At 50.2% G+C, this 21,262-nt stretch overlaps 2 protein-coding genes and 1 long non-coding RNA gene across 8 annotated transcripts in view; 1 reads left to right on the top strand and 2 right to left on the bottom strand.

Moving 5' to 3' along the window:
- RHOBTB2 (Rho related BTB domain containing 2) overlaps window positions 1-8,226 on the top strand; it is a 32,087-nt gene extending 23,861 nt beyond the window's left edge. For both annotated transcript variants that reach the window (XM_058433404.1, XM_032144150.3), the window contains 3 exons: window positions 3,884-3,972; window positions 4,832-4,937; window positions 6,341-8,226. In XM_058433404.1, coding sequence (XP_058289387.1) covers window positions 3,884-3,972; window positions 4,832-4,937; window positions 6,341-6,558 — 413 coding nt within the window. In that variant the 3' untranslated portion in view covers window positions 6,559-8,226. The remainder of the gene's footprint in view (window positions 1-3,883; window positions 3,973-4,831; window positions 4,938-6,340) is intronic.
- Window positions 1-8,297, bottom strand: part of LOC131382268 (uncharacterized) — a 58,188-nt gene extending 49,891 nt beyond the window's left edge. For all 3 annotated transcript variants that reach the window (XR_009211578.1, XR_009211580.1, XR_009211579.1), the window contains exons 1-2: window positions 8,220-8,297; window positions 6,227-6,387 (exon numbers count right to left, since the gene is read on the bottom strand). This is a non-coding gene — a long non-coding RNA (uncharacterized LOC131382268). The remainder of the gene's footprint in view (window positions 1-6,226; window positions 6,388-8,219) is intronic.
- A 922-nt stretch (window positions 8,298-9,219) lies between these two features.
- Window positions 9,220-21,262, bottom strand: part of TNFRSF10B (TNF receptor superfamily member 10b) — a 49,273-nt gene continuing 37,230 nt past the window's right edge. Inside the window, exons 3-10 of one of the 3 annotated variants that reach the window (XM_032144152.2) lie at window positions 19,951-20,064; window positions 18,798-18,909; window positions 17,716-17,789; window positions 17,515-17,628; window positions 16,910-16,941; window positions 16,312-16,476; window positions 13,287-13,359; window positions 9,236-12,088 (exon numbers count right to left, since the gene is read on the bottom strand). In XM_032144152.2, the coding sequence (XP_032000043.1) occupies window positions 11,775-12,088; window positions 13,287-13,359; window positions 16,312-16,476; window positions 16,910-16,941; window positions 17,515-17,628; window positions 17,716-17,789; window positions 18,798-18,909; window positions 19,951-20,064 (998 nt within the window). In that variant the 3' untranslated portion in view covers window positions 9,236-11,774. Of the gene's footprint in view, window positions 12,089-13,286; window positions 13,360-16,311; window positions 16,477-16,909; window positions 16,942-17,514; window positions 17,790-18,797; window positions 18,910-19,950; window positions 20,065-21,262 lie in introns of all 3 variants that reach the window. The other 2 variants (XM_032144151.2, XM_058433406.1) reach the window with 2 other exon arrangements.

Consider the following 21,262-nt stretch of genomic DNA (forward strand, 5'->3'; position numbering starts at 1 on the left):
TGTCCAAGGGACTAAGCGTACATGAAATGGAATCTGTTGACGGGCACAGAGTTCTGGGTGAGGACACAGAGTGAAGAAGGGTGGTACAGGGCATGTTTGATGCGGTCACCTGAGAGGCTCTCTCCAAAGGCGATTTAAACCCAACAAAATGGAACATGAGGCTGGGCACAGTGGCTCACGCCTATAATCCCAGCACTTTGGGAGGCCGAGGCAGGAGGATCACTTGAGGCCAGGAGTTTAAGACCAGCCTAGCCATCATGGTGAAACCCATCTCTACTAAAAATATAAAAATTAGCTGTGTTTGGTGGCAGGCGCCTGTAATCCCAGCTACTCGGGAGGCTGAGGCAGGAGAATTGCTTGAACCCGGGAGGTGGAGGTTGCAGTGAGCTGAGTTTGCGCCACTGCATTCCAGCCTGGGTGACAGAGTGAAACTGCATCTCAAAAATAAACAAACAAAAAATGGAACATGACAGTGCTTTATGTTCTTTGCTTGGCTTCACTTGGACAAGCTTAAGAAGTCAAAAAATAATAGAACACAATTCCCACACTTCTACCCTGTGGTTCTCCTCCTTCTTCCTTTTATTTTTCTTCTTCTTTTGCCTTTTTTCTTCTTCCCCTACCTTTGACATCACCTTCTCTTCCTCTTTCCAGAAACAGCACACAAACATCCCTGCTACTCCTTAGTCCCTGCACGGATTGTGTGAACCAGAGCTCAGCTTTTAGTGTGGACCAATCCCAGGGGCTGTCTGAGTTGGAGCAAGAACTGAGTCATGGGGGAGAGCCAGCGGCAGGCAGTCTGGGGTCCAAGAGGCTACGGAAGAGAAGTGGTGCTCGTGGGGTGAAGGGAGCCTGGGGCCAGAGACCCAGGCAGGCAGACGGCTCTTGTTCATGTTGGAGTTGGCATTTGAGTTGCTAGTGGTGGCAGCATGGGTACCAGTGCTGGTGTTGATGCCGAGGTTAATATTCTTGCATAGGTCGGGGGGGCAGAGAGCAGATCCTCACATAATGAGTTGGGATTCAGGGAAGGACCTAGTGTCATAGCTGCTGGGGTCCAGGCAGATGATCAAGATCGGGGCTCAGATATGAGGGAAAACAGCAATCCTTTGAGGAAAAATGAATTAAAAGGTGGGGCTGGGTTACGGAAAGAAGGCAGAAATCATTGATCAGAACCAGAATATTAAGAACGGAGGCTGCAGTGAGAGTCCAGGGTCCCCAGAAGGGGATAAAGGGAACTTTGGGGCAGGTAGCAAGACAGGCATCTAAAGATCCCAGCTACAACAGTGTATCTTGTTTTGCTGTCCATAAAAAAATGGTGTGATCTTCCCAGAGCACATAAAACTTCAAATTCCGAGATGGAATAATTCCACTTTTAAAAGACTATCTCCAGAGAAATGACCCAAAGGGGAAAAATGCATAAAGGTATTTCTAGAAGTTCATTTCATCATGGCAGGCAATTGAAAGCAAGTCACAGAAAAACCATTGGTGAAGCACACACAGGCAGTTTTCACATGGTAGTCATTAAAAATGTTAAACTGGACTGCTGCATGGAAAGGCTTATTGAAAATAATGTTAAGTAACTTTTCATGAAATTATCGATACACACTAGGGAACATATACAAAAATGTTTATATCTGCCTTGTTAAGGATCAGTGGAAGATGCCAAGTTTTATATAATTGGTGATGGTTTAAGTTTTGTGAGATATGCTTCCTATGAGGCTGTTAATTCAAGCTGAAACCTTTTACTGTTCAGTAGAACACAAATACATAAAAGCACATTAAACATATGTTCAGGTGACTGAATTATTATTGTTACCATGTTTTTTTAGAGACAGGATCTTGCTCTGTCACCCAGACTGGAGTGCAATGGCCTGATCATAGTTCACTGCAGCCTCAAATTCCTGGGCTCAAGCAATCCTCCCAACTCAGCTTCCCAAGTAGCTTGGACTATGGGCCTGCCTTATCACACCCAGCTAATTTTTAAATTTATTTATTTTTATTTATTATTTATTTATTTTTTGACATAGAGTGTCACTCTGTCGCTCAGGCTGGAGTGCAGTGGTGCGTTCCCGGCTCACTGCACCCTCTGCCTCCCAGGTTCAAGCGATTCTCCTGCCTGAGCCTCCTGAGCAGCTGGGACTACAGGCACCCACCACCATACCCAGCTAATTTTTGTAATTTGAGATGGGGTTTCACTGTGTTGGCCAAGCTGGACTTGAACTCCTGACCTCAAGTGAACCACCCGCCTTGGCCTCCCAAAGTGCTGGGATTACAGGCGTGAGCCACCACACCCGGCCTAATTTTTAAATTTTTTGCAGAGATGAGGTCTCACTGTGTTGCCTGGACTGGTCTTAAACACTAGCCTCAAGTGAGCCTCCCATCTCAGCTTCCCAAAGTGCTGTGATTACAGGCGTGGGCCACCAAGCTGGCCTAGTTTAATGAATTATTATAAAGAAAATGCCTTTCTAATCATGACCTATGTCAGGAACTAGAACCTTGCCAGCCACCAGAAGTCCTCCACCTTTCCCTCCTCTCTCACAGACCCCTCTCTCCTCCCTAAGAGGAAGCCCTTTGCCTAGTACTCCTTTTTTATGGTACTTTTTATGGGCACAGTTCCTTACTTTCCTTTATAGTTTTATCATCCAAGTGTGTGTCATTAAACACTACAGCATGGTTTTTTACATTATTTTTTACTTTTATTTTTTATTTTTGAAGATGGAGTCTTACTGTCACCTGGGCTGGAGTATAGTGGCGTGATCTCGGCTCACTGAAACTTTCACCTCCCAGGTTCAGGAGATTCTCATGCCTCAGTCGCCCGAGTAGCTGGGATTACAGGCACGTACCAACACACCCGGCTAATTTTTGTATTTTTAGTAGAGACTGGGTTTCACCATGTTGGCCAGGCTGGTATCGAACTCCTCGCCTCAAGTGATCCGCCCGCCTTGGCCTCCCAAAGTGCTGGGAGTATAGGCGTGAGCCACCATGCCCGGCCGGTTGTTTGTTTTTGAAGTATTATTATGATCGTTTAGATTTGAACATTCTTGATTGGTTTCAATTAATTGCAGTTATCCTCGCTGAAGCTCAAATCCTGCACTCTTTGGCTTGACTCCAGAGTCTTACGAGCTTCCTTTCTATCTGGAATGATGGGATGTTCTAGGTTCCTCTTGAACGTTCTGTGCCCCAGACCTGGAATCAGCCATTTCTCCAGGAAGTCCTGGTTTCTTGTGTTGGAAGTGGAACTGGTATTTGTGTGCACTAGGAATGCTCATTGTACTGGGATGACTGTTGTTTCTAGGTCTTTTTTGTGGGCAGAGCTGGGAAATATATTGATCTTTTTAAAGATAAGATACCTCATGAGTTTATACTGATACTTCTAATTAAAATTCAGAACCAAGGGTGTTTAATTCTTCAATATTAATGTTTTAACTTAAAATACAAGGTTAGTACACAATTTGTTACAAAATTTAAATTAAAACAAACAACTAGACTTAACTCCTAGTTCTAACTCACAGTTCTTAGCCTTTTTCCGTGATCAGCAGACATGAGGTTTCACATACTTTCCCTTTTGTATCAGAGGCTGGTTCTGTTGGGAACTTTGACCCTACCTGTATCAGATTATGTCATGGGACACATGTAGTTTGAAAAATCCTCTTAGATAATTCCAGTGTCCTCCTTCTCTTCCTACCCTACCCGGTTGAGGTCTTGCTCTCATCCCTGGGGTCCCCCTGGTGGCAGCAGGCTTCATAGCCTGGGGCCTTTCCTGGCCTGTTGGGACCTGCCCGGGCCCTGGTTTTCCTCACCCTGCAGTAAGCTGGGGGACATGGTGGGGCAGGGTGAGCCCAGGTCATGTGCTTCTTCAGCTGATTGGTGGCTGTGTGTGTCACAGAGCAGTACACAGTGACCGGGCTGATGGAAGCGACCCAGATGATGGTGGACATCGATGGAGACGTCCTTGTATTCCTGGAACTGGCTCAGGTATCATGGCAGGGGAGGGAATCTACAACAGTCTCAATTCTACACTCTGCCTGCCCATTGGCTGTGAATGGGAAGGGGTGGAAGGTGATCTATGTGGGAGAACCTATCATCGGACTGGGCTCTTTGACTATGCGGAGCCCATCTCCTCCTTCATGCCAGGAAGCAGCTGGGGAATTCCCTGGTGTACCCGGAGGGGAGGTGGCCAAGCGGGGAAGGGATGAGGCTTTAGGCAACAGTAGGGCCGGGGAGGGAACCCCAGGCTCAGGCTTACACATGGTTGCTGCCTGCCTGAGGTCATTTAAGGGGCACTGAGGACTCTCCATCTGAAATTAACCGCCTACTCCCTTAATCCCAAACAAACAAGCCAAATCTCCCACACTGGCCTTCACGGTGCCAGAAATTCAGCCACCAAAGATTAGCGTGTGGAGTGGAAGCACGGCTCACGCAGGGCTTGCAGACACCCCTGGGAAGGCAGCTCCCTCAGCTCATTGTCAGTGCCTCCGTGCAGGCTGCCTTGATCCCGGATGCGGAGGAAAGGGAAGTCATGTAGGGTGAGATCTGAGGAGGGCAGATGCAGTATGAAGCCACCACATAGGGCTCCGGTGTCTGCAGCGAGGATGCCGGGAGTGGGCAGAACAGAGGTGAGACGATGGTGGTGCCGGCAGTGGTGCCAAGGAGCCTGAGGCAGCATCATCCTCCTCAGTTTTGTGTGGCCTTGCCTCTGGCGCAGGCTCTCTAGAACTGCAGGGCCTCTGCCTGCCCTGCACCAGAGCTTCAGCTCTGAAAGCAGCTGGAGGTATCTATGCAGACCCTCTCCCCTGGGGATTTCAGTACAGACGCTCTTCCCTTCTGTCCCCAGTTTCACTGTGCATACCAGCTGGCCGACTGGTGTCTCCACCACATCTGTACCAACTACAACAACGTGTGCCGCAAGTTCCCCCGAGACATGAAGGCCATGTCCCCAGGTGAGCATCGGGGCCAGCCCTGGCAGTACCTGCTGCCCTCCCCTTAGGGGTCCACAGCTCCTACGTTTTCCCAGGGACCCGGAGGCTGCCAGTAATCCTTGACCTTGGGGCTGGGAGCAGCCTGCAAAGGAGACTCCAGCCAAGCCAAGGGGCCCCAGGAAAAGTGCTGGCCTGGAGGACAACTCACCCTGCCTCTCTGGGCTTCTCATTCTCAGAGGTATGAAGAGGATACTGGACTAGAGTTGGTAGATTTCAGACTTTTCTGGACAGAATACCATAAGAAGAAATACATTTCCTCTTGTGACCCGGGACACATATAGGAAAATATATACATCTTTTTAATGCTGCTCATGGCCCACTAAATTGATGGTACAACCCAGGAATGGGTACAGGCCACAGCTTGGACCACCCAGGTCTGGGCATCCTCCGAGGCCTCCTGTCTCTTCTTGATTAATTTCTTAGGCCCTAGAACTCAACAGGAACTGCACAGGCTCCAGGGAGAGGTGTCCGTGGCCTCCCTGAACTGTCTGCCACTCTTTCCATGGGGTCCTCTCTGGGCTCCCTCCACTCTGCCGTGACCCTCCTCCCTGCTGCTGTGTTTTTGCTGCATGCTGCCAAGTCTCCACCCCGATCTCTCCTTTTCACTACTACAACACTTTAAAAAATTTATTTATTTATTTATTTTTTTGAAACAGTCTTGCTCTGTTGCCCAGGCTGGAGTACAGTGGCGCAATCTCGGCTCACTGCAACCTCCGCCTCCTGGGTTCAAGCGATTCTCATGCCTCAGCCTCCCAGGTAGCTGGGGTTACAGGTACCCACCACCATGCCTGGCTAATTTTTTGTATTTTAGTAGAGATGGGGTTTCACCATGTTGCCCAGGCTGGTCTCAAACTCCTGACCTCAGGCAATCTGCCTGCCTCAGCTTCCCAAAGTGCTAGGATTATAGGCATGAGCCACTGCACCCAGCCTAGCATTTTCTTTCTAAAGCACAGGTCCAATAGCATCACTCCCTGCTTCCAGACCTTCCATTGAAACAGTAGTCTTCCATGGCCCCATACCCTGTAGAATAAGGCCAGCCGTTCCTCTGGTCTGCTGCTGTGTCCTGCTGTGCCCTGACTCCATATTCCCCCTTGGAACCTCAGCTCTGGCCAGAAACTTCCACTCTCATCCCCTAACCATGCTGAGTATCTCCTGGCCAACATTCGCTTACCCCTTCTCCCTTATCCTTCGCCTGTTTCATTCCGAACGCACAAGAAGCCCTTGTCTAGGTCGCCCCCGGTCGAACTCACCTGGAAAGGCCTTCCCCAGTGCTGCAGGCCTTGTGGTGGGGTGGGGCTGGTGTCCCACGCTCCTCTTGTCCCTCTGCCTCCTTTCTAACCAAGTTGTGCTGCTCTCTGCTCCAGAAAACCAGGAGTATTTCGAGAAGCATCGGTGGCCACCTGTGTGGTACCTGAAGGAGGAAGATCATTACCAGCGGGCACGGAAGGAGCGTGAGAAGGAGGACTACCTCCACCTCAAGCGGCAGCCCAAGCGGCGTTGGCTCTTCTGGAACAGTCCGTCCTCCCCTTCTTCTTCAGCAGCCTCCTCCTCGTCCCCGTCTTCCTCCTCGGCTGTGGTCTGAGATGCTGCCACCCTCTTCTGACCCTGCTGCTGTTGTCCCCATCTGCCCTCGCCCCTCTGCTCTTCCGCATCACCCCATCCACCTTACAGGGACCAGGGGGCCCACGTAACCAGGACCCAGAGGGTGGAGCTCTTCTTACCAGCCACCGTGGCTCAGCCAGAGAGGAGCTGAGCCCTGTGGAACAGAACGGGAACCACCTGCAGAGGTCCCCAGACCCAAAGCAGGACAGGAGACAACTGCTTGGAGGAGCGAAGAGCCCTGGCATTTTATCTCTGGGTTTGAGAGCCCTAGAGTCAAAGGGAAAGCCTCCCAGCCTCCAGGGCTTCTCTGTGTGTCTTGGTCGCTGCTCTGGCCAGGGAGGCAGCCCCCCTCCCAGCAAGCAGAAGTGATCCTCGAGGGTCCTGCCCCTGCTGGCCATGTCTTTCCACCGATGGACTTGAGTGTTGCATTTGTTTTGTGGGCATTTCCACACGAAGCCTACTCACATCCTCACTGGAGAAGTCAGGGTAGAAATTGAGACTTCAGAGCCCAACTCAAGGCTTCTACATCCTAGGGTGCAGCTGCAAAAGGCCAGACGTGGAAAGGCCTGTATCCCGCCAGCGTCCCTCCGTCCCAGGGGGCTGTGCTGGCACAGACCCGAGAATGGGGACACAGGTCATTCAGAGCTCCGGGCCTGGAAGCAGTGCCTCTTGGTGCAACAAGAAACTTCTCCCTCACCCCCTCATTTACCCTCAGATTTGGAGATGGGAACCAAAGGAAGCAGCTGGGACAGGTGGAGAAGGAAGTAGGAATGAGTGCACGGTGACCCCGTGCTCCTCAGGGCCCTCCCCTGCCTCTAGGTGGCACTGCTTTTTATAGGGTGGGGCAAAATTAGCAAAAAACAAAAACCAACGACAACCAAACTGAAACCGAAACAAAAAATCACCAACAAACACTCTGTCCTCTATCCCTCCAAAGAATGAAAATCAGAAAAAGCCCCTGCCTAGCTCACATTTCTATAAACAGAGGCCCCCATGATAAGGAGGTGAAGATTTAGGTTGCAGAATCGACTCCAATGCCTTTCAGGAAAGGACTCGGCACTTCTCTGACTGCAGAGGCCCTGACCCTGCCAGTTGGCTCTGAGGGCAGCACAGGGGCCTGGCCTCCAGAGGGCTGGTGATTGAGGGGCCCGGGCTGGCGGCAAAGAGGGGTTTGGTCTCGGGGCTCAAATGGCACCAGACTCTTGCTTTTGCCCATCTGGAGACTGCAGGTTCCCTTCCTTGCCCTCAGAGGGTGCTTATGGTGGGTGTTATTGGGGGGCTACAATAGGGGCCAAAGGTCAGGGAAAGGGGCACGGACCTGTAGTGAAAGGCCACAGGACACAGCCTTATTACTGCTGGGGTGGGATAAAGGGAAGGAGAAGAGGGAGAATGGAGCAGGAGGAAAAGCAGAGTTGGTCTAGAGAGGAGGAGGGCGGGGCTGGAGGAATGTGGGGGATTGAAACTAGCTCCCAGCCCCCATGGGGCAAAAGCTGGCCCACAATTGCCCCTTTCCGTTTTCTAACCCCGACTCAAATTTCACCACCCACACCCTTTTTAGGTGTAAAAGATGGAGTCCCATGGAGGAGGGGCAGAGCCAGGAGGCAGTGGGGCTGTGGGCTCAGAGCTCAGGAGTCGCCTCACCTGAGAAAGATCTTCTAGCCGAGAGGGCCTGGCCCTGGGGTGGGCTCCAGGAAAACGCTGGTTAGGCCTGGGATTGAGCTAACCCGAAACAAAGGCAGCTGGCAGGACCTAACGACCAGAGGTTAAATCCTCATCAAGAGAGACCAGGCGGCTGGAGGACAAGTGGCTCTAACCCTGGGGGAAGCCATGTTGTCCAGGCCCAGGCCCCTCCAGGACTGTGGCTGCCTCCCCTCCACGGCCTCCAGGGCGGCTGGCTGGAAAGCCACGCGTGTGCTGCCCTCTACAGGCTGCTCGGCCTCCCTGCAGCTCAGCGCAGCCCAGGGCTCCAAGTGAGGCCCAGAAGCGGCAGGGCCGGGGGGACCGAAGGGGGAGCCCGGAGCACCTCCACCTCTGGGGAAGGCGGACCGCGTGGGGGCACGCCTGGGCTTCCCGGAAGCTGTGGACGAGAGGGAGAGCGGGTCCTCCAGGGCAAGGGGAACGGGAAATAGGTCTCCTAGGTGCCTGAAGTGCTGAGCAACCTGGGTACCCTGGTGGGGATGCAGGGAAGGCTGGGGCATAGAAAGCAAAGGTCGGCCCAGGGCTGTAAGAAGCCGTAGGAGCGTGACCACGGGATTCCCTGAGAAACAGGGCCGGCCCCCCAACTTCGGGGACCCACCCTCCGTTCCCCGAGAGCTGTCGGAACCAGATGCAACCCGGCAGCCCAGAGAACACTCCTGGGAGGCTGTGGGTGAGCCAGGCCAGCACTGGTGTCCCTGTCCCCAGAGGGAGGAGCAGGCAGGAGAGAGAGGGGAAGGAGGTATGAATCCCAGTCCCCAGGAACCTAGCTCTTTAAACTCCAGGGAGTGGATTCAGGAAACACCCCCAGGAGGCCAAGCCTGAAAACAGAGGGGAGGGAGGAAGGAAGGAGTCCCAGCAGGAGCACAGCCCTGGCTTCCTGTCACTCAGAGCTGATTCACAGGAGGAGAGGAGGTTGGGGGGTGGGAGACAAAAACCACACCTCTTTTTATATAAGGTTTCATATTTAATTTGGTCATGAATTCATAAATACATAAGTATTTTGTACACAATGTGCTTCCTTGTATTGTTTGTATTATAACACATTTCAAATAGGGACCTTTGACAGGGCAGAAGCATGAAAGGATATCAACCACGAGTGACACACTGTACTATGGCTGTCCTGTGTCACATGCTATTTGGCCTGGGGATATAGCAAAGCTTAATGTAACTAAACAACAAAAACTCCCAATTATTTCATGTTGTCAGGAAGCTTACTTTAAAAGAATAGCTTGGCCTGGCGTGGTGGCTCACACCTGTAATCCCAGCACTTTGGGAGGCCGAGGTGGATCACCTGAGGTCGGGAGTTCGAGACCAGCCTGACCAACATGGTGAAACCCCGTCTCTACTAAAAATACAAAAATTAGCCAGGCGTGGTGGTGGGTGCCTGTAATCCCAGCTACTCCAGAGGCTGAGGCACGAGAATCACTTGAACCCAGGAGGCGGAGGTTGCACTGAGCCAAGATCGTACCATTGCACTCCAGCCTGGGTGACAGAGTGAGATTCTGTCTCAAAAAAAATTAAAAATAAAAGAATAATCTTAAACACTGATAAGGCTGACACTCTAGATGCATCTTCAAGGAAGGCCTCTGTGGAAGGGACAAGGGAGCTGGGACCAGACTGGCTCCTTCTGAGCCCTGAGGCTGAGCGTCCTGCACAGAAGGCCCAGCAAAGGCAAAGACCAGGAGGCAGCAGCACCCTGTGCCTTCCAGAAGTACAGGGGACAATGAGTGGGAAGCCAGATGGAAGTGGGAGAGGATGGAAGTGCTAAGACCAGAAAGGCCACCCCCTCCTAAAACTCCACAGACACAACAGTCTGAATGTGTGATCTTCAGGCAATTCTAACTTTGTCCCAGCCAAACCAGTCCCGGAGCAAAACACACAATGCCTTGAGACAGAAAAGACCAAAAACTCCTGGAATGACTACCTGCATAAATGATCCTTCCATGACTGAAATACTATGGAGAAGGGGTTGCTGGAAAGAGGCTGAAATGGTTACTGAGGTCTTAAAACAATAATATAACAGGACACAAGAAGAAAACCTTAATGCATCAGCCCTTCTAGGTCCTGTTGCCACAGTGTTTAAGAATTGATATTTCTGAGATGAGTCAAATGCTTACAGAGCGGCCAAGGTCCTCAAGTAGGGAATCTGTACCCTAAAAGGCAGCTCAGGGGCTCAGGGTGACAGATCACCAGAAGTGAGCCGGGCCATCTACTCCTGAGATGGCAACCATTTCACATCATTCCCAAGCACCATCTACTCTTCCCCCTTGATGCCATGGCAGACGTGGGTGACAGATTTTGTCCTCTCTCTCCTGAGCCCAAACAAGGCTCAAGTTCACTTGGGATATGACATAGACCCTAATGTTATGTGTGATCTAACCCGTCTGCCTCCGTCCCAGCCTGTCCATAGATGGGGGCTACGGGTGCAAATGAGACTGCCCAGGTAGGGACCAGCCATACACAGGACTTCACATGGATCCAGTTCTCTTTGGTCCCGACTCATATGTAAACAACTACCTATAAATAATACTCATATACTTGTAAGGTTGTCCAGTTCAAAAGATTGGCCCCTGTAGAAGTTGCCAGTCATTGAAACCAAAGTACATCTGAGGGAGGGCTGGAACCCAGACAGTGACATCTTACAGGGGACTTTTTCTTCTTCCCCCATTGTATGTCTCCTCCTTTTATGTTTATCTAATCCATTCACATAACTATGTAAACAAGTACATTTACTAAAGTTTCTTCATGTTCATAAAATAATAACATACAGAATTATAAAAGTAGAAAGGTAAGGCCAGGCTTGGGGGCTCACGCCTCTAATTCCAGCACTTTGGGAGTCTGAGGTGGGCAGACTGCTTGAGTCCAGGAATTCGAGACCACCCTGAGCAACACAGAGAGCCCCCATATCTGGACAAAATACAAAAAATTAGCTGGGCGTGGTGGTGCATGCCTGTGGTCCCAGCTATTTGGATGGCTGAGGTGGGAGAATCACTTGAGCCTGAGAGGTCAAGGCTATAGTGAACCAAGATTGCACCATTGCACTCCAGCCTGGGAGACACAGTGAACTGCCCCGCACCCCCCGCCGAAAAAAGGTTCATATCGTATAGTATCAAGTGAAGTTGGACAACTGCGTAGATGCTATGGCAGATGGATCTTACAATGTAGCCCACATAAATAAATAAAGCGTTTACGTTAGGATAAAAAAGTGCCGTGAAAACAATGACATCCCAAACCAAATCTCAAAGTACACACAAACATAGAATGATCCAGACATTTCCATAGTGTCCTTATTATCACATGCAGCTTATAAAAATAATTCCAAGTGCAGTGAAAAGTTACAGGATGTTCCATCCACTGGGTGATGTTGGATGGGAGAGTTTCTTCCAGTACCAGTCATGTGACAATTGTGGCAGTTTCGTACTGGCTGGAGTCCAGTTGGGCATTTTCCCAGAAAAAAGGTAAACCAGGGAAGGTCTGACTTCCTGACGAGATTCACACTCAGGACATGGCAGAGTCTGCATTACCTTCTAGATACATGAACTTTCCGGAGCTCAACAAGTGGTCCTCAATCTTCTGCTTGGCAAGTCTCTCTCCCAGCGTCTCCAAGGCATCCAGCAGGGTGTGGACAGAGGCATCCCGCCCGGTTTTGTTGACCCACTTTATCAGCATCGTGTACAAGGTGTCCCTGTGGCCCGCTGCCTCAGCTTTGGCCACCTTTATCTCATTGTCCATGAGGCCCAGCTTCCTCATGAGCGGCTCCCAGGAGTCAAAGGGCACGATGACTGCAAAGTCATCGAAGCACTGTCTCAGAGCTGGTGGGGAAGACCACAGAGACAGCCAGGTGAGTTGGGACTCAGAAAGGGCAGAGGATCCCACATCAGGCCCAGAACCCAAGGCGGGGAACCTGGAGAGCCCCGTGTGCAGGCAAACCTGCTGCTCCAGCGCCCACCCGCTTCCCATCCACAGAGAGCGCGCCCACACGGCCTGGCCTCCCCCACACGCAGGGCGCTGCAGGGAGTCAAGGTCATCAGAGAATCAGCCCTCACACAGGGCTGAGGACCCACCAGGGGAGGATGGATGGACCCTACAGAGGCAGAAAGTAAAGTGGGTAAGAGCCCGAGGGAGGGAGACACAGTGGCTGCAGCGGGAGCTCAGAGGAGGGAGGAGGCTGCCTGGGCTGCGCTTGTCATGGGAGCAGGTCCCAGGGCGGCCGTGTCTGCATCTGTGGAAAGCACAGGGCCTGGACAGGCCCTGTTTTCACCCACCTCAGCCTCACTTCCTGGGACTGGGGCAGAGCTAGGTGGAGGCAAACAGACTCTGAGCAAGAAGCGAACCCAAAGACCGAGCAACGCTGCCCAGATCTCGGGGCGATGAGGGATTAAATGAGACCTGTGTGCAACATGATGCACCTCGCCGTCCTTAGAGATAGACAGGGCCAGGAACACGAGGCTATATTTTCCAACAGCCTCATTTTAAAGAACATCAGAAACAAGTGACATTCATTTTAATGCATGGTACTGAATATATTTAAAATATAATTTAATATACAATCAATATACAAAAATTATGAGTGAAATATTTTCCACTCTTTTTTGCATTAAGTCTTTGGAATTCGTATGTAGTTTACACAGCGGCTGTGCAAATTGGGCTTAGGCACAGGTCAAGAGCTCCTTAGCCCACTGGAGTTAGTGGTGCTGTGCAGGACAGGCCAGCCCCTCAGGAGGTCCTTGGGGGGTGTGGGGGGCTACATCAGGCCCTGAACAAAGGAGGAGAGAGGATGAGGGGACGGACAGAGTCATTAGGGTCAATGATAGGGTGCAGAGAGGATGAGGTAGAGTGGGGAGAAGAGATGGGAGAAGACAGTTTAGGGTCCAGATGGTCTATAGCACAGGACCCACGGCTTCCAGCATGGAATACTCTGGAAGAGCCCTCTCACCTATGGGGACAGCAATTAGGACCCTGTCCCTATTCCCTCCATTCCTGCTGCATCTCCAGGAGCAAAACACTTACTCTCAGTAGGATCACCTTCATTCACTGGAACCAGCAGCCTCCTCCTCTCAGACCCTTCAGCTTCTGCCGGTTCCTGTAACACATAATAGGGAATGTCCTGGTCAGAGCCAGGAGTCCTGCAGTCCAGTACTGACCCCGATCACCAGCCAGCCCTGAGACCTGCAGCACGTCACTTCCAGAACATTGTTCTGAAAGTTCTGGCAACAAGACAGGAAACAAAGGGGTAAGACTCTCGGAAGGAGGCCGATACAGCAGTCAATATTTTAGATTAGGAGTATATATTTTTAAAACCCCAAGGTTTAAATTGTAATACTTAAAAGTGAATATGTCCTGATGATTTTTTTTATTTATTTATTTTTTTTTTTTTTTAGACAGAGTCTCACTCCGTCTCCCAGGCTGGAGTGCAATAGTGCAATCTTGGCTCACTGCAACCTCCACCTCTGGGTTCAACAGATTCTCCTGCCTCAGCCTCCCAAGTAGCTGGGATTACAGGTGTGCACCACCATGCCCAGCTAATTATTTTATTATATTTTTATATTTTTAGTAGAGACAGGGTTTCACCATGTTGGCCAGGCTAGTCTCAAACTCCTGACCTCAGATGATCCACCTGCCTCGGCCTCCCAAAGTGCTGGGATTACAGGTGTGAGCCACTGCACCTAGCCCTGATGAATGTTAAAACACATAGCAGAGGCCGGGCATGGTGGCTCAACACCTGTAATCCCAGCACTCTGGGAGGCTGAGGTGTGAGGATTGCTTGAGCCCAGGAGTTTGAGACCAGCCTGGGCAACATAGTGAGATCCTGTTTCTAAAAATAAAATTAAATTAAAATTAAAATTAAATTAAATTAAATTAAAATAAAATAAATAAAATAAAATAAAATAAAATAAATAAAATAAAATAAGCTGGGTGTAGTGGCACAAAACTGTCATCCCAGCTACTCAGGAGGCTGAGGCAGGAGGATTACTTGGCCTTAGAAGGTCAAGGCTGCAGTGAGCCATAATTGTACCACTGCACTCCAGCCTGGGTGACAGGGTGATACCCATCTCAGAAAGAAAGAAAAGAAAAGTAGCAGCAGATATAATAAATTAGAAAATGGACTTACAAGAAGACCCACAATGCAAAGAAACAGCTTTGATGAGGAATAGGAATAATTTATCTGAAATAAACTCCCAAATCTTGATTGAGTCATAATAAAACACTTGACTTGAAATACTATCTTCTTTGATAATAAAATTGAATGGTGAAAGGATCTCAATCATTCCTAGAACCATGTATTAATTTAAATTAATATTTTTTAAAGTCTAGTGACTATGTGGGCGGGGGGTTGCTGGAGAAAATCTTATAATTCTAAATTTTATCTAATTCTAAATTATAAGATGTGTAAAAATAATTTTGAAAACATATTTGCTGTCTAAGATATTAAAGCATATTAGACAGTTTTGTTTGGTGTTGTATATGATATAATCCTTTTCATGTCAATACCACATATATACATATGCATTTATGTACCTAGATGGTATATGCATAAAGAGTTTAGCAAAGAATCGCAAGAAATTACCCACTGTAGTTACCTGAAATAAGAAGGGCCAGAAGGCTGGGAAAGAGTGAAGAAGGCTCTTGATATGATCAAGTTTTTTCATGCTCTGGTGGATGTGTGGCTATGGGTGACCTGTTTTCAAAAAATGATCAGGCCAGGCATGGTGGCTCATGCTTGTAATCCTAGCATTTTGGGAGGCCAAGGAGGGTGGATTGCCTGAGCTCAGGAGTTCGAGACCAGCCTAGGCAACATGACCAAACCTCGTCTCTACAAAAAATACAAAACTTAGCTGGGCACGGTGGCACATGCCTATAGTTCCAGCTACTCAGGAAGCTGAGGTGAGAGGATGACATGAGCCCAGGAGGCAGGGGTTGCAATGGGCCAAGATCGTGCCACTGCACTCTAGCCCAGGTGATAGAGCAAGATCCTGTCTCTAAAAAAAAAAAAAAAAAAAGTTCAAAGTCATTAATAAGCATGGAGGAAGTATTGGCATTGTTCATTTGTTTCCTTTTAAATCTCTTCTCTTTATTTAAAAAGAAAGTGGTACAGATGCAAGGAAGAAACAGAAACAGTCTAGGTGGAAGAGATCACTGCCCATATAAACATTTGACATTTTCAAGGATAAGATCTAGTTTTGTTTTAGTTTTAAAAAAGAGTGAAGAGGAAGAGAGAAAAAAGTAAACATTTGACATGTAGCAAAGGAGGTGGCAAAAGGGCAAAGGCAGAGGAAAAAGGAAGAATTGGTTGCTAAATGGGCTTGGAAGAAGGAAACAGAGACTCAGAATAATTCAGGGAGTTCCTCAGCTTATATTGAATCAAAAATTCAATTCTGTTTAGATTATATTGCTGTATGTTAAAAATCAAATCATTAAAAATAAAACACTGCAAGAAACTGGATAGTCTCATCTTATGTTCGAGGGAAGGACTTTCAGTGCTTACAAGCAATGAACAATAAATGTATATACAGATTTCCCGCCTACTCAATATCATATCAAAACTGATGGATTGATATGAACTGATTGTGTGCGTGTGTCCAATACAAAAGCCCTTTGTGCACTGACTTGGAATCCTACTTTTTGGAAGCTGCCCTACAAACCGTGAGATATGTTCAATGTAATAACAATTTCAGAGTAAATTTAAAACTCCTGCTCTTAAAAGCAAGGGCTCCCTGAGTTCTGTTAGGAGCACATGATGGAGACTGTGCAGCCTTATTCACTCATCAATGAACCCTGTGACCCCCACTCTATGCCTGTAGAGCTCCAGACTCGGGGGACACAGCAAGGACAGGACAGGGAGTAAGAAGCAGATGTCCTGCAGACTGGCACGGTCACCACCTCAGTGCAGCTGCTCCATGCCCTGCAGTCCCCTGTCTCCTTCAGGTTCCATTTCCCCTGGGCCAGGAGAGCTAAGGCACTGCCCTCTCCCACTGTCTACGAAATCCCGGGTGAGCAGCAGGCCAGGAAGCAAAATGACCTGTCGTCCACTCACCGGCGGATGCTCTGACTCCCCTGGGGACAACGTGTTGACATCTGTCAGCTCTGCTGGCTCCTGGACTTCCATTTCCTGCTCAGGGACCTGGGTGGGCTGCAAGATGCTCATGGTCTCACTGAGGGCATCGTCCTCAGCCCCAGGCTGTTGTGGGGAATGTGAGCTCTGGAAAAAGACATTGGGAAGGCAAAGAGACGACTCAGGAGTCCACACCTAGGGCTCGCTGCAGGATCCCCAGTATGCAGCTGGACCTGCTATCCCCACCCGCTCTCAATGAGGTCACCACAGGCAGCCCAGACTCAACACATCCAGGACCCGCTGCTGGGGCCAGGCCCCCAGTGCTGTGCTCAGGCAGACACCCCATCCCCAGGGTGCAGGCTGTGGGGTGAGGGTGTCACCTGGGCTGCAGCAGGGCTCACCAGCCTATGTGGTGCTTAAAACAGCCATGTGTCCCCCACAGTCAGCCCAGAGCCCCCAGGCCACTTCAGAGAGTCAGGGCAGCCATGAGGACAATGGGGACCCACCCACTCAGGTTCTGCTGTCCCAGGAAGCAGTTCCTGAGCCCTTGAGCCCCCAGCTCCTGAAGAAACTAACTCACTCTGTCCACATGCTCAGGGTCCCCACCACCACCTAAAAAAGAAGGAGTCTCCTTAGCAGGCGGGGAGGGTCCCATGCAGCACCTCCCTCCCAGAGGACAGTGGGGTGCAGGGGTGGGCTGGGGGCAGGGACACTGGACAAGGAGCCCTGGGACTAGGGACAGGAATGGGGCTACAACTCAGAGACACCCTGAGGAAGGGGGATGAGAAGGGGAACTAGAGTAAAAACAAACACGTGGAAAATCTCTGGTTCTGCTCTGACCAAGGCTGAATAAATCCCACGACCACTTCTCATCCTCACCCTTGTCACCCAGTTGAGGAGCCGACTGCCCCCTGCCTGGCTGAGCCTGAAGATGGGAGGAACTGGCCCTGCCCTCCTGGACTTGGCTGGGAGATGTGGGGACCCCCAGCCCCAGGAGAGGGACTGATGAGACCAGGGTCCTGGGGGATGCACGGGATGTGGGGATGGGGGTGACCACAAGGAGGACAGAGCCAGTCTGGAGGCACTTAGACTTGGGGCAGGGGCAGGCGTTTCTGTCTGTGGGAATAGGGTGGGAGGGGGCAGGGCAGAGAGTGCCCTGTGCCCCCGCCCTCAGCCAGCACCTACCTGAGCAGATGCCTTTCAGGTAAGGAAGGACCTTCTTCCACAGTGAAGTCTTCCAAACAAACACAGCCAAAACCAAGACTACGACTAGAACTATGACTCCTATGATGATGATGCCTGAGAGAGAATAGGGAGAGGCAGGAGTCCCTGGGCTGCTGGTCACGGTCTCCTCCACAACTGGGGCTTCCCCAGTGTGCTTTGTACCTGATTCTTTGTGGACACATTCGATGTCACTCCAGGGTGTACAATCACTGACCTTGACCATCCCTCTGGGACACCTGGGTACACACAGGGAGGGAGAGGGGGGACTCTTGATGGAAAGCTGGCCAGGTGGGATGAAAGAGGAGCCACCCTCTCTCCTCAGTGTCTCTGAGAAGGCGTCAGGGGAAGGACAGTCTCCTCGTGTCTGCAGGGGGTCCCCTAAGCTCCCTTGTTGAGGCTGGGGAGGGGTCTGAGCACGCGCACTTCAGCCCCTCGGCCTCCCTGCTCTGGGGTCAGAGCTGCAGTTCTAGGAGCCTTCTGTGCTGGGCACACACTGAGCTTCCCTGGGCTGCAGGGGAGGCCTGCGTTAGGAGGAGCCACACTCCAGGGGAAGATCACAAGCCCCTGTGGCCACACGCTGAGTCCGGTCTTCCAGTCAACCACGAAAGTGAGCTCTTGTCCCCAGCTGTCTGCCCATTCCTCCCAATCACAGCAAATACTAGGGGGGTCAGAGAAGAGTAAATTACTCTTGGCCCCTAAAACCCAAATAGGGAAAAGACAGGTCTCACTGAGGGATCAGGCGCCAGGGGTGAGGCCGGCTGGGTGGGCTCAGGTCCTCATGAGAACTTAAAGGAGCTCCACCCATGGCCTTATTATGCCTTTTGTGGGCCATGGGCACTTTTGTCTTTATGGACCCCTGCCTGCATAAAAAATATTAAAAATTACATTTTATTGCTGAATTGGTATAAAGATGAATATAAGCCTGGCTGCATTCTACTCGTTCTTCTCATTTCAAAAGAAATTAAATCATTTCATGGGCCCCTAAAAGTATCATGGGCCCTAAGTCATGGCCTTCTGTGGTCAGTGAATGAGTCAGCCTGGCCAAGGGGACTTGTGCTGGGGAGGGGTGGGAAGAGGCTGCTGCAGGGGGCAGGGGTGGGGACAGGCAGCAGGACCAGGAGGGGCAGCCACAGGCTCAAGGATGCCCCATGGGGGTGCTCTCAGGGGAGAGACAGGGGTACAAGGAGACTTGGGTCTTCTTGGGGTTCCATGGGGCTACTGGGAGCCCCCGGCTGCTGTCTTACCCTGTGCGGCACTTCCGGCACATCTCAGGGGAATCTTCTTCCCTGAAGGTGCCTTCTTCACACTGACACACTGTGTTTCCAGTCGTGGTGCAGGGACTTACCTCCACTTCACCTGATGACAGAGCATAAGGTTTTGGGAATGTGTTTTCCTGATGTGTCCTTTGACCCTTCCTCCCCGCCCCAAGACCCTCCTACTCAGCTCAACTCGGTTCGCCAAGGAGTTCTGAGGGCCAGTTTCTGCACCAGCACGCTCGTGGCTCATTCAGGACACCCACCCTTCAGCTGTCACTAACACTCAGAGTCATACAAAAGGACCAGAGTTCATTATTTATTACATTAGATTAGGGGAAAGCATCGTTTAGGGGACAAGCATCATTTAGATCGCATGGCCAGTAGCAAGGGAAGTGCAAGGCATCACCTGAGAGACTGCAAGGAGAGGAGCCCTTGGGGGACCTTCCCCAAGGCCCAGCCTGCCGGGGAGGAGGGAGAGGCCTGAGAACCTGAAGGGTGAGGCTGAGCACCTGCCAGGAGCACACAGCCCAGGGGAGAGAGCCTGGCCCCAAAGCAGACCCGTGCCACCGCTGAGATCCAGCCCTGTCCACTTGGCCAGGCTCATGGCCCCATCCCCTTGCAGCTGACAGTTTAAAAGATTTCCTTATCATGTAGCATACATTATACAAATAATTTCTGTATTATTATTATTATTATTATTATTATTAATTATTGAGACAGGGTTTTGCTCTGTTGCCTGGGTTGGAATGCAGTGGCACAATCTTGGCTGCCTGCAACCTCGACCTCCTGGGCTCAAGAGATCCTTCTGCCTCAGCTTCCTAAGTAGCTGGGAATACAGGCACGCGCCACCATGCCCAGCTAATGTTTATATTTTTGTACAGACGGGGTTTCTCATGTTGCCCAGGATGGTTTCAAACTCCTGGGCTCAAGTGATGCCTCCCAAAGTGCTGAGATTACAGGCATGAGCCGCTGTGCCTGGCCTGTTATATTTATTAAAAAGCTCAAAGACAAAATCATGGAACAAGGTATGATGAAGACCAAGGTGGACCAGAATCTAGGTCTCCTGATCCCATTTTAGCTACAACTTTTATGTCATCACCCTGCATTCCACCTTTAGGCATGGGGTCCATATGTTCTGTACCTGAATCACACTTGGTGCAGGGCAAGCAGGAAAGGAGGTCATTCCAGTGAGTGCTATAGTCCTGTCCATATTTGCAGGAGATACAATCTCTACTGTCTTCTGAGATATGGTGTCCTGGGAGGGGAGAGAAACGCTGGTGAATGAAATGTCACAGGATTCCCAGAAGCTGGCAGTGGTGGCTGGAGGACTCCTCTTTCAGGGATGTGTGGAACTAAAACAGGGAAATCTCCTTTACCTAGCTTGGTCAGTTCATCAATTCTGCATTTACACACCTTAAACCAGCACTGCCAAAAGAAACATAAGCCACTTATTTATTTATTTATTTATCTTATTCTATTTTTTATTTTTGAGACGTAGTCTCACTCTGTCGCCCAGGCTGGAGTGCAGTGGCATGATCTTGGCTCACTGCAACCTCTGCCTCCCGGGTTCAAGCGATTCTCCTGCCTCAGCCTCCTGAGTAGCTGGGACTACAGGCACGCACCACCACACCTGGCTAATTTTTGTATCTTTTTTAGTAAATACAGGGTTTCACCATGTTGGCCAGGCTAGTCTCGATCTGACCTGGTGATCCGCCTGCTTCAGCCTCCCAAAGTGCTGGGATTACAGGCGTGAGCCACTGCGCCCGGCCTATTTATTTATTTATTTAGACAGCGTCTTGCTCTACAGCCCAGGCTGGAGTGCAGTGATGTGATCTCAGCTCACTGCACCCTCGACCTCCCACACCCTCCCTCTCCCCCCACCCACAAATAGCTGGGACTACAGGTGCACGCCACCACACCAGGTTAATTTTTTGTGTACTTTTTTTTATAGAGACGAGGTTCACCATGTTGCCTAGGCTGGTCTCAAACTCCTGGGCTCAAGCGATTCACTCTCCTTGGACTCCCAAGGTGCTGGGAATACAGGTGTCAGCCACTGTGCCCAGCCCACATATGAAATTTAAATTCACACTCAGCACATTAAAAAAAAGTGAGAAAAGGTGAAATTAATTTTAATAATGCATTTTAATTTAATGTACCCCAGATAATATCACTTAAATATGTAATCCACATAAAACATTGAGATATTTTACGGCATTTTTTTCATAGTATGTCTTCAAATCCTGCGTATATTTTAACTCATGGCACATCTCAATTTGCAGTAGCATATTTCTTTTTTTTTTTTCTGAGACAGAGTCTTGCTCTGTTGCCCAGGCTAGAGTGCAGCAATCTTGGCTCACTGCAACCTCTGCCTCCTGGGTTCAAGTGATTCTCCTGTCTCAGCCTCCCGAGTAACTGGGATTACAGGCACCTGCCACCACACCCGGCTAATTTTT

Source organism: Hylobates moloch, unplaced genomic scaffold (assembly GCF_009828535.3).
Source record: "Hylobates moloch isolate HMO894 unplaced genomic scaffold, HMol_V3 SCAFFOLD_22, whole genome shotgun sequence".
Classification (NCBI taxonomy): Eukaryota; Metazoa; Chordata; class Mammalia; order Primates; family Hylobatidae; genus Hylobates; species Hylobates moloch.